This window comes from Saccostrea cucullata, unplaced genomic scaffold (assembly GCF_032062105.1).
Source record: "Saccostrea cucullata isolate Sc308-1 unplaced genomic scaffold, CSIRO_AGI_Scuc_v1 ctg1058, whole genome shotgun sequence".
Classification (NCBI taxonomy): domain Eukaryota; kingdom Metazoa; phylum Mollusca; class Bivalvia; order Ostreida; family Ostreidae; genus Saccostrea; species Saccostrea cuccullata.
In genome coordinates this window covers 86,920-101,927 of record NW_026934013.1, presented here as the reverse complement: position 1 = coordinate 101,927, position 15,008 = coordinate 86,920, and the positions used below count along the sequence as shown (strand labels likewise).

Sequence of the window (15,008 nt, the reverse complement as noted above, 5' to 3'; positions counted from 1 at the left end):
TTTATGTCAGAGTGTTAGGGGCACTACTGATTATTGATGAATATTACTGATTAGTTGGAGTGCATTTTTGTTCCCCTACCCTGCATATGGGTATTTAGTTTACCAAGCTAAGCGACTGCTAAGTTTATTGTTATGATGATCAATGGTGCTCTTTCAAAATTGTGAATGCCATATAGCATCTGGCTTAAAACATGTTATTGAATCAAATTCAATACACTGTAACTGGAAAGTTGTTGCATAATGCTTAGGCGACCTATAAGGCCCGTGGGCCTCTTGTTAAATCTTCTTTTCAATTAATTCAAAGCCATGATTAGTAATATTTAAATGGAATCATGCTCAGGTAATGTAGATTCTAGTTCGTTCAGATTATGATCACCTTGGGGGTTAAAATTAAAGCCCCCCCCCCCCCCCACTTATTTTTAAGTTCTGATCTGATATGTGTTTTTTCTTAGCTGATATTCTCAGGTGAGCATTTTGAAATATGAAAATAATTGATTAAAGAATGAGATGTGAATTATGGAATTATTAGTTCAAACCAAACCCTACCAAGCATGCTTTAATACTACTGGTTTGATTGACAATGTATTCAAAATTTGAGACTAATCTTAAATAGTAATACCCTAATGTTAATTTATTTCAGTTTCTGGGAACCCATTCTTTTACACTGTGATAGAGTAGTTTAACATAAAATACAAATGTAGTTGAACAATTATTTTGCTATTTTTTTTTAGTTTTCAGGGTACATTTGCATTTTATTTGTTTATTTTATGTTAGCCTTTTCAGCAATTTCTTTACAGTTAAATTGTAATACATTGTACATGTATGTTTTGTTATTTTAACTACATTGCAAGGTCACACAATACCAGGATCTACACCCAAGAAAACCTCTGGATCTGGAGTAAAATATGAGACCGAGACTGAAGCCTGTCTGTCAGTGTCTCCTGTCAAACGGGATGACAATGATGATGGTACTAAATTTCATAAATCTGAAGTTCTTGTGGACATGAGCTTCTCACCAGGTACAAGGATGTTTTCAGAGAGTTGCCTTTTCAAATTGATGGGTGGGGGTTGGGGTTATTTTTGATACTTTTGCCATTAACATATATAACTGGAGATATTTTAAACAATGGGTAGCCTATGACATATCAAAAGCAGTTATCCTTCATTTTATATTTTAACTTTTTGATAGTAAAAATATCTCAGATTTTTTTTTTCATAGGAAGTATTGAAAGAAATATTCAGTTTTTCTTCCGAATTCTTGCAAATTGATCGGTCTTGATAATTAAATTTTTGTCGTTGATATTATTAAAGGCAAATTACCCTTTAAAACTACCTTCAAATTGTACAAAATCCTATATGTATAACATATTCTAAAATTTGTTATCCTTCGTTAACCTTTACTGAGTATGATTTGTCCATATTTGTTATTTTATTGAAGTACGTGTATTAACAATATTTTCAAATCTATTTTATTTTCCAAGACTATTGAGAAAAATTATCAAAGAATTATCCACTTTTCTAAGCCTGTGATATGATATTAAATCTCCTTCAAAGAAAAGAAATTGTTAGTGTCATCTGTCCTTAAGTCATTTTGACTTGGGCAATATAAAAAAAATCCTTTTTAATTCAAAGGCTTATTTATTATTATTTAGCTCTTAAACAGAATTATTTAAGCCGTATTATTTATTTGTGTGACAAATAAACTACTACTAGTTGGCTGATACATAAACTGTTATGAAAACAAATTCACAATTGTTTAATTTATCGAATTTTTAAATTGTGCATTTTAAAATAGGGCAACAAATTTATCTGTTAATTGGTGCAAATTGTGGTTGTCGGATATTACACTTCTGTATTCAAAACAAACAATGGAAATAAGACACGTACAGTATTTGATAAAAACTCCACACAAATATAATATGTGATATATAATCTATCTCTTCATATTTGACAGGTTTTCTATGGAAGACATTAAGAATATTATTTCTGATTGGAACATTCTCTGTAGTTGTGGTGAATGTTGCGTGTGGAAAAATAATCCATATACAAGCAGAAAACAATGTGGTACGTTATCAGCTGCCAGCACGTTTAGGTGTATAGATGAATTGAGAGAAAGTATAAAAACTGTAACGCAGGTACGATAAGGCTTCCCAGAGAATATTGTAGTGTACTCATCACATGAACTTCTCTGAACTACAAATTTATGACGTCATAATTGAAAATGACGTAAAGCCGCTGCATACTTGAGCTGTAATAATGGGGAGAGTGTCATAAACTTTACACCTCATTTCAATCTGCATATAAAATTGCAAAATGCTAGTTTAAAATAAAGGTGTTTTTTATAATTTTTTCAAAAGTCGTATATATCCGAATAATTAAGATAGCTTTGCTTCATTACTCTTGTATAAGAGTCAGCGTGTTCAAACTACGTACGGAAATATACGTTTGACATTTACCCTTTTTTACACCCGTGGACAGAGGCAGAATTCATAATATGTGTATAAAAGAGCCTGGCGCAGGTTGTTAAGGAGGATTTATCTTAGCTGCAGATCTGTAGCGTTATGGTTTTATGTATATGTCTTAGACCATAACGCTACAGATCCGATAGTGCAAAAAAAGTGCAATTTACGGCGCAATATTTTTTGCGCTCTTTGGGGGAGAATTTCTCCTTTTTCTAGCATTGGTCAATCAACTACCTTTCAACCCCTCATTCTATACACATTTTGTAGCCAATATATATATTTTATGCACCTCCCAACCATTTATAGTTGTCTCGACAGGCAATAAACTCGGTTGAAGAGAACTTTCAGTTATCTAAGAAATAATTTTAATCATAGGAGTTTATCATTGGTATAGACGTCTATAAAGGGTTGGGAGATGGATAAAATACACAGATTAGTTAAATAATGTGCTTAGAATTGGGAGTTGAAAGGTAGTTGATTGACCGATGCTGGAAAGTTGGGAAAAGAGTGCAAATAATATTGCGCCGTAAATTGCACTTTTTTACATTATGGGATCTGTAGCGTTATGGTCAAAGACAAATATATAAAACCATAACGCTACAGATCTGCAGCTAGATTTATCTAATATCTTTTGTGGAATATGTCAGAGGAGTTTCCCCTCTAAATGAATCCTGCTTGGGAAAAATGAATGATGGCCTTGTTTTTAAACAAATGACGATATTCAGCAGAAAATACCCTCAGATTTGTCGGTAAGTTAAAGTTAATATGAAATAAATTGTTCCAAAGAAAAGGTTTAAAATTTCCCAAGCACTTTTCGGTTTCACAAGGATGCACTGAGTTAATTATGTGACAAAAAGATGATAATAATTGTGTTAACAGCCTGCGCCGAAGCGATTTATGAGGAACATTTCCAAAAAGAAGAAATGACCGTCACGTGATCAAGAAGGTCATGTGACATCGTAACAAATATGTTTATAAATAGCCTAAAGGATTCTCTATATGAATTTGGCGTACTGAAGTACAAAACTTACAAATAAAACTCAAAATCAACTTTCCAATGCAGTGTTACGTTATAAATACATATTCAGCTCCGGGAAGCCTTAACGGTACTGCGAATATGATATAGCCTAATTTATAATTTGATTGAGAAATTTGTTCCAATTTATAAAGATATTGTAGGTTTACGCAATCTAGAATGTTGATTTCTGCCTGCAGGCAAGAAATGCCAGTTTAATTGTTGTCTACATATACATATTCAGCATCACAAAGATTGTCGAAATGAATACATATAGAAGTGCAATTTGAACAATGTTTAAAAAGGAAGTACAAATTTATATATTTCACAAAAAATCCTATTGGAAATGGCTTAAATTATCCATGGTTAACTGAATGTCTCACATGAAGTATGTGTTGTAGAAGAATCTTTGGCATTTTATAGCCAATTTGCTCAGAGGAGTGTTGTTGCTCATAGGCTTCTTGTTTTTAAACCTTATAGTACACACATTTTGTAACAAAGAGGGCTTACATGTACCAGCAAATTAAATGATTTTAGAATGTTTACTTTTTTCCAATGTATGTGCATTTGTCAAGATGCAGTAGCCAAAATAAGTTTAAAGTACATATGAAATATTCATGTATGATACATGTACACATAAATGAATATAAGGTATATGTAAGCTTGTAGAAGGGAATATGTCAGGAAAAATGTTCATTGATGGTAGTTTTGTAAACAATTGTGAACAATTTAGCCCCTGTAATGACTTGCTAGAGTGTATTACAGGATATTCTTCACAAAAATGGAATGGATTTGAGCCAGACAGTTTTAAATGTGATTCATCATGAGGTAAATTTACAAGATACAGTATGTACATGTATATAACGATAGTAATACTGATAATGTATTGTAACAACTTGATTTGAAACAACTTTATTGCTAATTTGTTTGCACTTCAAATTGCTAGGATAATGAAAGATCTTTAGCTTAAGTCAAAAAATTTATCTGGAACTGGTATTTAATACTGCGCCACCAAAGTGTGTAAGTTTTTTTGGCCAAATGATAGTTGACAGCGTAAGATATCATATCAAAAAAACATTGGGTAATATGTAAATCTGATGGTAAATTTTTTTACCCCCAGCCTCCTGATTTATAGTCAGGATCATACCAATATACATCTAAGTCAATGATCAGTTATATTTGCAGCAAGAACAAAACATATGTATTTCAAAGTCAACCTTGCTTGTTATTTAAGGTTAAAGAAAGATCTACAAACGAGAAGACCAAAAGTATCATACATGTACATGTATACAAAACTCTGGAGGCAGGAGAAGAGTGCTCAGCTGGCACACAAGCCATTCAGGACAAGTGTAACAATTCAGAACAAGCTTTGTGTGTTAGGAACAGGACAAAGAAAAACTTGGTAGCTGTGTGTGCTCCCGACATGTACATGCATGGTAAAAATGAAAATTCATAATTAGTTTTAGATCGGATGTATTTAGTTTATTGCTCACCTGAAATGAAAGATCAATACATACATCAAGACATAGTCTTCCTTGCTGACAAACAAAGCTATGATAATACAAGTGTAGATCTAGAGCTTTGAATTGCAATTTTAAGGGGGTATGTTGTAAAATATTTGTTTTGTGATATATGAAAAATGATCTTCATAAACTTTTCTTCTCAATAATGTTGCCCATGGACCTCTTTTTATTTTGTTTGTTAGATTGATGAAATGCTAATATAAACATTTTATGGAATTTGTTACACATTTTAAATTAATAAAAATTAACGGTGTCCTTTTGGCAACAATTAAAAGGTTAAGTTTCTCATCTTTTCCTCATAAAAACCATTAATTGTGAAGTGAGGAAACGCGGGACATGAAAAGGGATTGGGTTCCTAATTAAGTGTCACAGCCTTCTCTAGGTATAGTAGAAATTGTAGTTGTAGAAATAAACACAACACGGCTGCTGGGTTCGATGTCTTTTATATATTTTATACTTAATACAGAAAAAGAAGAAGGTGACCTGAAATATAATATAAACTGTATTTAATATCTCTCACCTCACACACACACGCGAATTAATTTAATCTTAAGAATTTAGATAATTTAGAAATTCACTAAGATAAATAAAATGATCAAAAAGATACTGATTAATGCTTGAATACTAAGAAATAATTTAACAATTATTTCTTACCGTAATCCTAGACTTAATGCCACAATATCGTAAGATATAAAGTTGTGTTGGGGGAGAGAAAGTCTTCCCTCCCCAAGGTCTAAGGTTGGAGTGCTCGAGAAGTTAGTATTGGCGCGAATGTGCAGGAGACATAGAAAAACCTGTTTAACCACTCACACACCCGAATACTCTCACTGACCACTCACCCGTATAAATGAATGAATGAATGAACAAGGTATTGAATGAACGTAGTAAATTCCGTAGTGACGACGGAATTCACTAGTTACTATAAAATAATGATGCCTTATTATAATAAGATATGATATGAATGATAATTAGTAATATTAATTAATTAATTATAATTCACTCTGTGACATAAGTAAGAGGCACTTTTGTGCAATTTACACCCAGATAGTGTCCCATGACTTGGCATTGAAAATAACTTTTATTGCAAGAGTGAGCTTTAGACTTTTGGGAGTTTGAAAGCATTTACCTCTCACAGTGTTAGTAAGGAATTAAACAGACAAAATCTTTAAATAAGTATGCTGCTCAAGAACAGCAAAGCCGTTTTTATCAATGAAAGCATCCTCAAAGGGGAATGAGAAATTCAAGTTTCTCTCTGTTAATTTTTCAATACTTGACTTTTTTGTGCTTTTTTATCAGCTATTGTGCTCAGGTTAGCCATGTGGCTTATGAAGTTGAACCCCTTTTTTCTTCAGATTTCTGTCCGGTCTTTACACTGGCAACCAGCAATGGATCAACCTTTCCAATAGTTCAGCTTGACAGTCATTCTCAATGTGTGAACTGCTCTGACTATTACAAACGCGACGTCGAAAAATGTAAGTGTTAATTACCACAGGAGCCTTTAACCTATGGTATTTGATTTATGTACCAGTAATCACTATATGTATACAGAACTTGCTTCTGGGCCACCAACCTATAAAAATCTCAGCTCAAAACTCTGCCTCAAATCTCAGATTTGAGAAAAAACTCAAAAGATAAGTCTGAGTTTGATAAAATATATACTAATATACATACTCGTATGTTTGGTGGCACAGTTTGGTGAGAAAAACTCGGATTTTTTGAGAAATCTCAGATTTGAGAAAATCAAAGGGTTGGTGGCCCCGAAGCCTGACATTTTTTGCGGCATTAATTAACAAGACAGTAGGTTAACAATAATTTTAAAAGTAAAAAGTAAAATATATTTTGCGGATCAGGTTCTCTAATTTGTTTTTCTTTAAAAACCACATATGCATACAAATTTGTATTTTGAAAGATGCATCACAATGAACACAATGCCAATGAAAATGACAAACACTATTGCCCATTGACTGTACTTTTCCAACAGGTTTGGTCTGATTTTAAAAGTTAACTATACTAATTATATATTAGCAATCATGATTCTGAGTGTCAGTTTTTGATTTTGTCAAAATGTACAGATTGAAAACTTTCATTATGCATACATGTAATACAAATTGTACAATTTAAGTTTTGTAAAATATACAGAATTTATCACAGATCAGAAAATTAAGGGCTAGGAATAGATCTTTTGCAGAAACCATAAAAATTTATGAAATTTTCACTAAACACTCATATTTACATTTGTACACTTCTTTCCAGAATGATCATGCCAACAGTTTAACTGCTCAATTTGTAAAATTTCACTGTCTGGATCGGATTGGTCTAATAATAAACAGAATTCATGACACAATGGTTTATATCGTGGCCTTTTGGCTTAATAATTATATAACTCCTTTTTGTCTTTGTTTTTCCTAGACCCCCAGTGTGTAAAACTGGAAATGGATGAGTCAACACCAGCAACTAGTTCCTCTAATGCCACCTCTTATTCTGCTGGGAGAGATGAAAAAGGGTATGTTTCACATGAAAGTCTGAAATTTCTTTAAACATTGTGATTTTTTTCCAAGGAAACACTGGGGTTTCATGGTATTACTCTGTTGAAGTCAATGATTACCCATTTTTGCAACCAATTAGAGTTTGTAATATTTAAAGGATTTTTTTTGTTTAACATGTAATTCAATGTGGAGTTTATTTCATGAGTCAGTTTGGTTTTCTTGATATTTTCATTTTATAGTTTGAAAAAATCTTATTTCATCAGGGAATTAAATTCCAGACCCAAGAAAGAAAACCAAAAATTTTTAAAGATTGTGGAAAATAATGTCAAAACACTTTATTTGGCAAAATCTATCTTAATATAAATTTAAATTCTACTTACATGTTAAATAATTTTTAAAATTATTAAAAATTATTGAAATATTTTTTTCACTGCATATATTCACCAGCAATAATTACAAGCATATAAAACAGTTGATTTTAAGTGTGTCAGTTTACTCAGAGAACTCTACCTCAGCATGTTTGGGACCTTGGACCCATTACTTTAGAGGAATGGAGTGCTACTCAATATAGAAACCCTAATATAATATTAGTACTTACTAATGTAGTTGGCAGATTTCGTATCGTAACATCAAAATCATCTTTATCAATTAAAATAGATTATAACATTCTTAGCATTATAAAATTCAAGTATTTGATAAAATTGTCTTTTAAATTTTAAAAAAAAAAGAAGGTTCTAGCTACAGTTCCAAAGTATATACATGTATAATTATATTGATGCTACTGTTGATGCTTTGTATACCTTCTTTTGATTTATTCATATTATTCTGTTGTAAAAAAAATTTAATCACCCACATTTTCTCTTAATTGAAATCTATTTAGGATAAAATTTGAGTTGAACAGTTTTTTTTTTTTAAGATTATAGTGATTTTGAGATAGTATATTTTAGTCCTTTTAACAATAGACTGTCCAAACTCTCTTCTTTAGGCTGAGTGGTGGACACATTGCTGCCATTGTTACTGTAGCTATAGTTGTATTGGCTGTGATCATTGTTGTGGCACTGTTCTTTCTGCACAGATCAGGCTATATACATATCCAGGTAAGATGTTGTACAACTTTAATATGTACATTGTAATTATAATTAACTTTATATAATTATGGGCAGAGTAACAATCAAAATTTACAGATTATTGAAAACATTTAGGAAAAGTCTTAAGAACAGAAAAGCCATTACATGTATAAACTTAAAAACATTCCTTAAATATATACTAGGAATACTAGTATGTTTAAGAAATATCTTTATTTTCTTTTAAAGGACAACAAAGCCATGATTAGTCATATGAATATAAAAACTTTGTTGGATTAATACTTTTGAAACATTTTGAAGTTAACATGCAAATAGACTTTTTATGAGAACAGAACAGTCAATATGATTTATTTTTTCTTCTGTATTGTTAACAATCTTAGCAATGTCTCAATATTTTGTGTGGCAATATCTTGTTTTTGTCTCTAGAAATTTATCATCTAAATGTGGTCTTGGAAATGAAGAATTCACTTTTAACAGTTTTACATTGCTTATTTACAATGGTTATTTAATTAAGAAAGATTTCAAAAATAAGAGTAATACTACTGTAAAATCATTCAATTTACTTCAAGGTGTCAGTGTACAAGGGCTGGCAAAATTTTGTTGGTGCATTGGGTCCTACTTTAATTGATAACTTCTGTAATTATGTAAAGTTCAATAAATATGTTTTTAAAATAATTTTTCATGGAGATGTAAATTTCGTGGATAAGGAAGATCCAAGATATTCATAAACATTGGTCTCTCACAAACATTGATTATTCCACAGTATACATGTACCTGTGGAAAAAATCTGTATGATCAGAAATGTTATAACTAAAGGAATTAACATGATATTGTTTTTGATTTCTTAGAGTGAACGTCTCTGCCAAATATGGGGCCAGATTAGGGGATGGATCTTCGTAAATGAGAATTAAAGCACTGATTGAGAAAGACACAGAATTAAGCTCACCTTAACTCAATGACAACCTTATGTGGATTACTTGTTTCGCTTATACCTACTAGGTTTAATGACGACCTTATGTGGTTTACTTGTTTCAGGTACCGGATATACCTATTAGGTTTAATGAAAAACTTATGTGGTTTACTTGTTTTGGGTATACCTACTAGGTTTAATGACGACCTTATGTGGTTTACTTGTTTCAGATACCGGGTATACCTATTAGGTTTAATGAAAAACTTATGTGGTTTACTTGTTTTGGGTATACCTACTAGGTTTAATGACGACCTTATGTGGTTTACTTGTTTCAGGTACCGGGTATACCTACTAGGTTTAATGACGACCTTATGTGGTTTACTTGTTTCGGATATACCTACTAGGTTTAATGACGACCTTACGGGTTTACTTGTTTCAGGTACCGGGTATATCTATTAGGTTTAATGAAAAACTTATGTGGTTTACTTGTTTCGGGTATACCTACTAGGTTTAATGACGACCATATGTGGTTTACTTGTTTCAGATAAACCTACAAGGCTTAATGACAATGTTATGTATTTAAAACATGTACATGTATTAGATAAACTTTTAGCTTTTAGTTGCTTTTAGTTATACATGAATGATCTGATATGAAATTCAAAATAATGTGATCATTCCTCTAGAGTGGAGCAAAACGTGATGAAAAAGAATAAAAATCCCACTTGCTAAAATGCCTTTTCTAGTACTTTCAAAAAAATATTTATATTCTTATGAAAGTTGTTTAGCCTTTTTACCTTGCTCGTGTTATTATAGGTCACAGAAAATACCTGTAGTAAGATAAATATAATATTATCTTATTTTTTATGCCCCGCCATGAATATGGCCGGGGCATATAGTGTTTGTCATGTCCGTCTTCCTTCCTTCCGTCCTTCCGTCTTCGGTCACACTTTGTGTTTAGCTCTGTTCAAAGCTAAGTTTCAAAGAAACTATCCAAGATATTTCCATCAAACTTCATATGCTGATAGATATTGATGAGAGCTATGCAACTGCATCAACATTTTTTGACCCTGACCTTTCCTTTGACCTTGACCTCACTTTTCTTAAATTAGTGTTTAGCTCAGATTTGAACATACCATTCAAGATTGTGTTATCCAACTCACATGTTGATACAAACTTGCACGGATGATGCATCTAGGGATGAACACTATCATACTTGCTTCGGATGCTGGATCTGACCTACATTTTTCCATTGAGTGACTAGGTTAAAGTTTTTGGAGCAGGTCCATTCCTAAGGAACTATAAGCCCTACCCAAACCAAACTTGCATGGATGATGCATATAGAGATGGACTCTACCAGACTTGCTTCGGATGCTGAATCTGACCTACATTTTCATTCCCAAGTAACTATAAGCCCTACCTGAACCAAACTTGCATGGATGATGCATGTAGGGATGGACACTACCAGACTTGCTTCGGATGCTGGATCTGACCTATATTTTCATTCCCAAGAAACTATGAGCCCTGCCTGAACCAAACTTGCATGGATGATGCATCTAGGGATGGACACTACCAGACTTGCTTCGGATGCTGGATCTGACCTAAATTTTCATTCCCAAGTAACTATAAGCCCTGCCTGAACCAAACTTGCATGGATGATGCATATAGGGATGGACACTTCCAGACTTGCTTCGGATGCTGGATCTGACCTATATTTTCATTCCCAAGTAACTATAAGCCCTGCCTGAACCAAACTTGCATGGATGATGCATGTAGGGATGGACACTACCAGACTTGCTTCGGATGCTGGATCTGACCTATATTTTCATTCCCAAGTAACTATAAGCCCTGCCTGAACCAAACTTGCATGGATGATGCATCTAGGGATGGAAACTACCAGACTTGCTTCGGATGCTGGATCTGACCTATATTTTCATTCCCAAGTAACTATAAGCCCTTCCTGAACCAAACTTGCATGGATGATGCATCTAGGGATTGACACTACCAGACTTGCTTCGGATGCTGAATCTGACCAACATTTTCATTCCCAAGTAACTATAAGCCCTGCCTGAACCAAACTTGCATGGATGATGCATGTAGGGATGGACACTACCAGACTTGCTTCGGATGCTGGATCTGACCTAAATTTTCATTCCCAAGTAACTATAAGCCCTGCCTGAACCAAACTTGCATGGATGATGCATGTAGGGATGGACACTTCCAGACTTGCTTCGGATGCTGGATCTGACCTATATTTTCATTCCCAAGTAACTATAAGCCCTGCCTGAACCAAATTTGCATGGATGATGCATGTAGGGATGGACACTACCAGACTTGCTTCGGATGCTGGATCTGACCTATATTTTCATTCCCAAGTAACTATAAGCCCTGCCTGAACCAAACTTGCATGGATGATGCATCTAGGGATGGAAACTACCAGACTTGCTTCGGATGCTGGATCTGACCTATATTTTCATTCCCAAGTAACTATAAGCCTTCCTGAACCAAACTTGCATGGATGATGCATCTAGGGATTGACACTACCAGACTTGCTTCGGATGCTGAATCTGACCAACATTTTCATTCCCAAGTAACTATAAGCCCTGCCTGAACCAAACTTGCATGGATGATGCATGTAGGGATGGACACTACCAGACTTGCTTCGGATGCTGGATCTGACTTACATTTTTATTCCCTAGTAACTATAAGCCCTACCTGAACCAAACTGATCAAATTTTATACACATACGAATTTTCATGTTGCTTTACTAATATATCCTCGGCGGGGCATTCATGTCCTATGGACATATTTCTAGTTTTCTGAAAATTTTTATGTTGTATTCTGATATTTTTCAACATAACAGGTATATGTAAAATGTTTTGGTTGGTATTCATCTCTACTTCATGCTTTGTGAGGTAGCAAAGTGATAATTAAATGTTATAGAATTATTTATAATTTTGATTAAGTTAATTAATCGTCTGTTGTTACTAGTTTTTCCTTTACTTTGTAAAAGGGGAATGATTCTTAGTCTTGTTTTGCTTGTAGTTGATTTTATACCAGCTTCCATTTATTTTACTTTTTGATGAAATATAAATATTTTGATGAAATATAAATTATAACAATAATGAACAATATTTGTAAGAATTTTATGGTGGATGTTGTATGGATTTAACCTGTCAAGTCTGTATTTTAATGACTTTGTTGTTCTTATATTTTTGTGTAAGAAATGGTTGGGTTCTGTAGTTACTATCTGGGTTCTGTAGTTACTATCAAGATGCTATGCACGTTTCTTTCAGTGTATTTAATTCTTTTTAGTTATGAAATAATGACATGTATGTTAGTGTATTGAAAAGATCTCTATTTTGCACAAAGGCTTATATTTTTTTAAACCTTTTTCTGTATCTTTATGATGTAATTATTTAGATTTGTCTATACGTAGGTGTTTTACAAGTTTTTCATGCCATGTTTATGCCATCAGCTGACAGTTTATTTTTCTGACAAGTCAAAAAAAAAAGACCTGACAAGTCAAAATACATGTATCTTTTTTACAAGCTATAGGTACATGTATAAAAAAGAGAACAATCTCAATCTCTAGTTATGTTCCCCAAACGAAGTTGGGGAACATATTGTTTTTACTCTGTTTCTTATTAAGGTCTTCCGACTTCCTTCGGAAGACCTTATTGTTTTCCTTCTGTTTTTTATTATTAAGGTCTTCCGACTTCCTTCGGAAGACCTTATTGTTTTCCTTCTGTTTTTTATTATTATTATTATTATTCTATTTTCATAGTACAGCCGATATCTCAGCTATGCGTGGACAGATTTCAAAGATTTTCTCAGGGAAGATGCATCATGAGAATATCTCCAGACGTGTTTTTCATTTTTTCGAAATTCACTTCCGTTCGCGATTTTGGGGGATTTTTGTATTTTTTAAAAGGCATTTTGTCCAGCAGTTTTCTCGAGAACGGCTAAAGATATGAAAGTAAAACTCACTGAGGTGATAGAACGTCCAACTCTATTCTGGGCAACGGCCTTTATTTTTCGTCGTCGGCACTTCCGGTCGCACACGGAAGTAAATTAAAAAAGTCACATTTCTCAACTTTTTTGTTTTTCAATATTTTTCTTTAGTATTTACAGGGATTATAGTGTGTATTATGAGAATTCTAAATATGTATTTAGTATCTTGATGCGTGCATCTATTGAAAAGATATGACCAAACCAAACTTTGTCCCACTGTCGAGGGTTCGAATCCCGCTGTGGGCGTTGAAATTTTTTTTTCTTTGTTTCTGTCTTTTTTCAGTTGCAAATAACTTTTCTCTCTTTTTTAACATGTACGGAAGATTTTGTCGATTTTTAAAAGATATTTTTGAGATATTTTGAGGAATACCTGTAATAATTATGAGATATGTTTAGAGGCTGCTGTAAATGAACGTAAACGAAAAAATACATTCTGAAATTTCATGGAATGACGCAGCATAGAATTCTAACGAAAATCGGTCGGAAGACCTGCTTGTTGCCCCAGCAACAAGAACGCATCTAGTTATTATTATTATTCTATTTTCATAGTACAGCCGATATCTCAGCTATGCGTGGACAGATTTCAAAGATTTTCTCAGGGAAGATGCATCATGAGAATATCTCCAGACGTGTTTTTCATTTTTTCGAAATTCACTTCCGTTCGCGATTTTGGGGGATTTTTGTATTTTTTAAAAGGCATTTTGTCCAGCAGTTTTCTCGAGAACGGCTAAAGATATGAAAGTAAAACTCACTGAGGTGATAGAACGTCCAACTCTATTCTGGGCAACGGCCTTTATTTTTCGTCGTCGGCACTTCCGGTCGCACACGGAAGTAAATTAAAAAAGTCACATTTCTCAACTTTTTTGTTTTTCAATATTTTTCTTTAGTATTTACAGGGATTATAGTGTGTATTATGAGAATTCTAAATATGTATTAAGTATCTTGATGCGTGCATCTATTGAAAAGATATGACCAAACCAAACTTTGTCCCACTGTCGAGGGTTCGAATCCCGCTGTGGGCGTTGAAATTTTTTTTTCTTTGTTTCTGTCTTTTTTCAGTTGCAAATAACTTTTCTCTCTTTTTTAACATGTACGGAAGATTTTGTCGATTTTTAAAAGATATTTTTGAGATATTTTGAGGAATACCTGTAATAATTATGAGATATGTTTAGAGGCTGCTGTAAATGAACGTAAACGAAAAAATACATTCTGAAATTTCATGGAATGACGCAGCATAGAATTCTAACGAAAATCGGTCGGAAGACCTGCTTGTTGCCCCAGCAACAAGAACGCATCTAGTTATTATTATTTTTCTTCTTCCTGGGCACTTTTTTGTCCGTGAATGATCTCGTAAACTACACATCCAACTAAGGTGAAATGTTTTTAGGGTCAGTAGACATGTTATGTAGATTTGCGGAACGAAGGTCATTTTGCGCGCACGTGCTTGCAAGAGCGCGCACGTGCAACACGTGAATGACCAATATAATGTACCGGTATATTGCCGTTACTTTTCTAT

At 33.4% G+C, this 15,008-nt stretch overlaps 1 protein-coding gene across 1 annotated transcript; it reads left to right on the top strand.

Moving 5' to 3' along the window:
* Positions 1-502: 502 nt before the first annotated feature.
* On the top strand, positions 503-9,607 carry LOC134239794 (uncharacterized). The gene is made up of 9 exons (XM_062721937.1): positions 503-509; positions 852-1,019; positions 1,955-2,064; positions 4,243-4,305; positions 4,712-4,913; positions 6,353-6,472; positions 7,410-7,503; positions 8,472-8,583; positions 9,420-9,607. Exons 1-9 carry the CDS (start codon positions 503-505, stop codon positions 9,480-9,482), a joined length of 939 nt encoding a protein of 312 aa, XP_062577921.1. The 3' UTR covers positions 9,483-9,607.
* Positions 9,608-15,008: the final 5,401 nt, after the last annotated feature.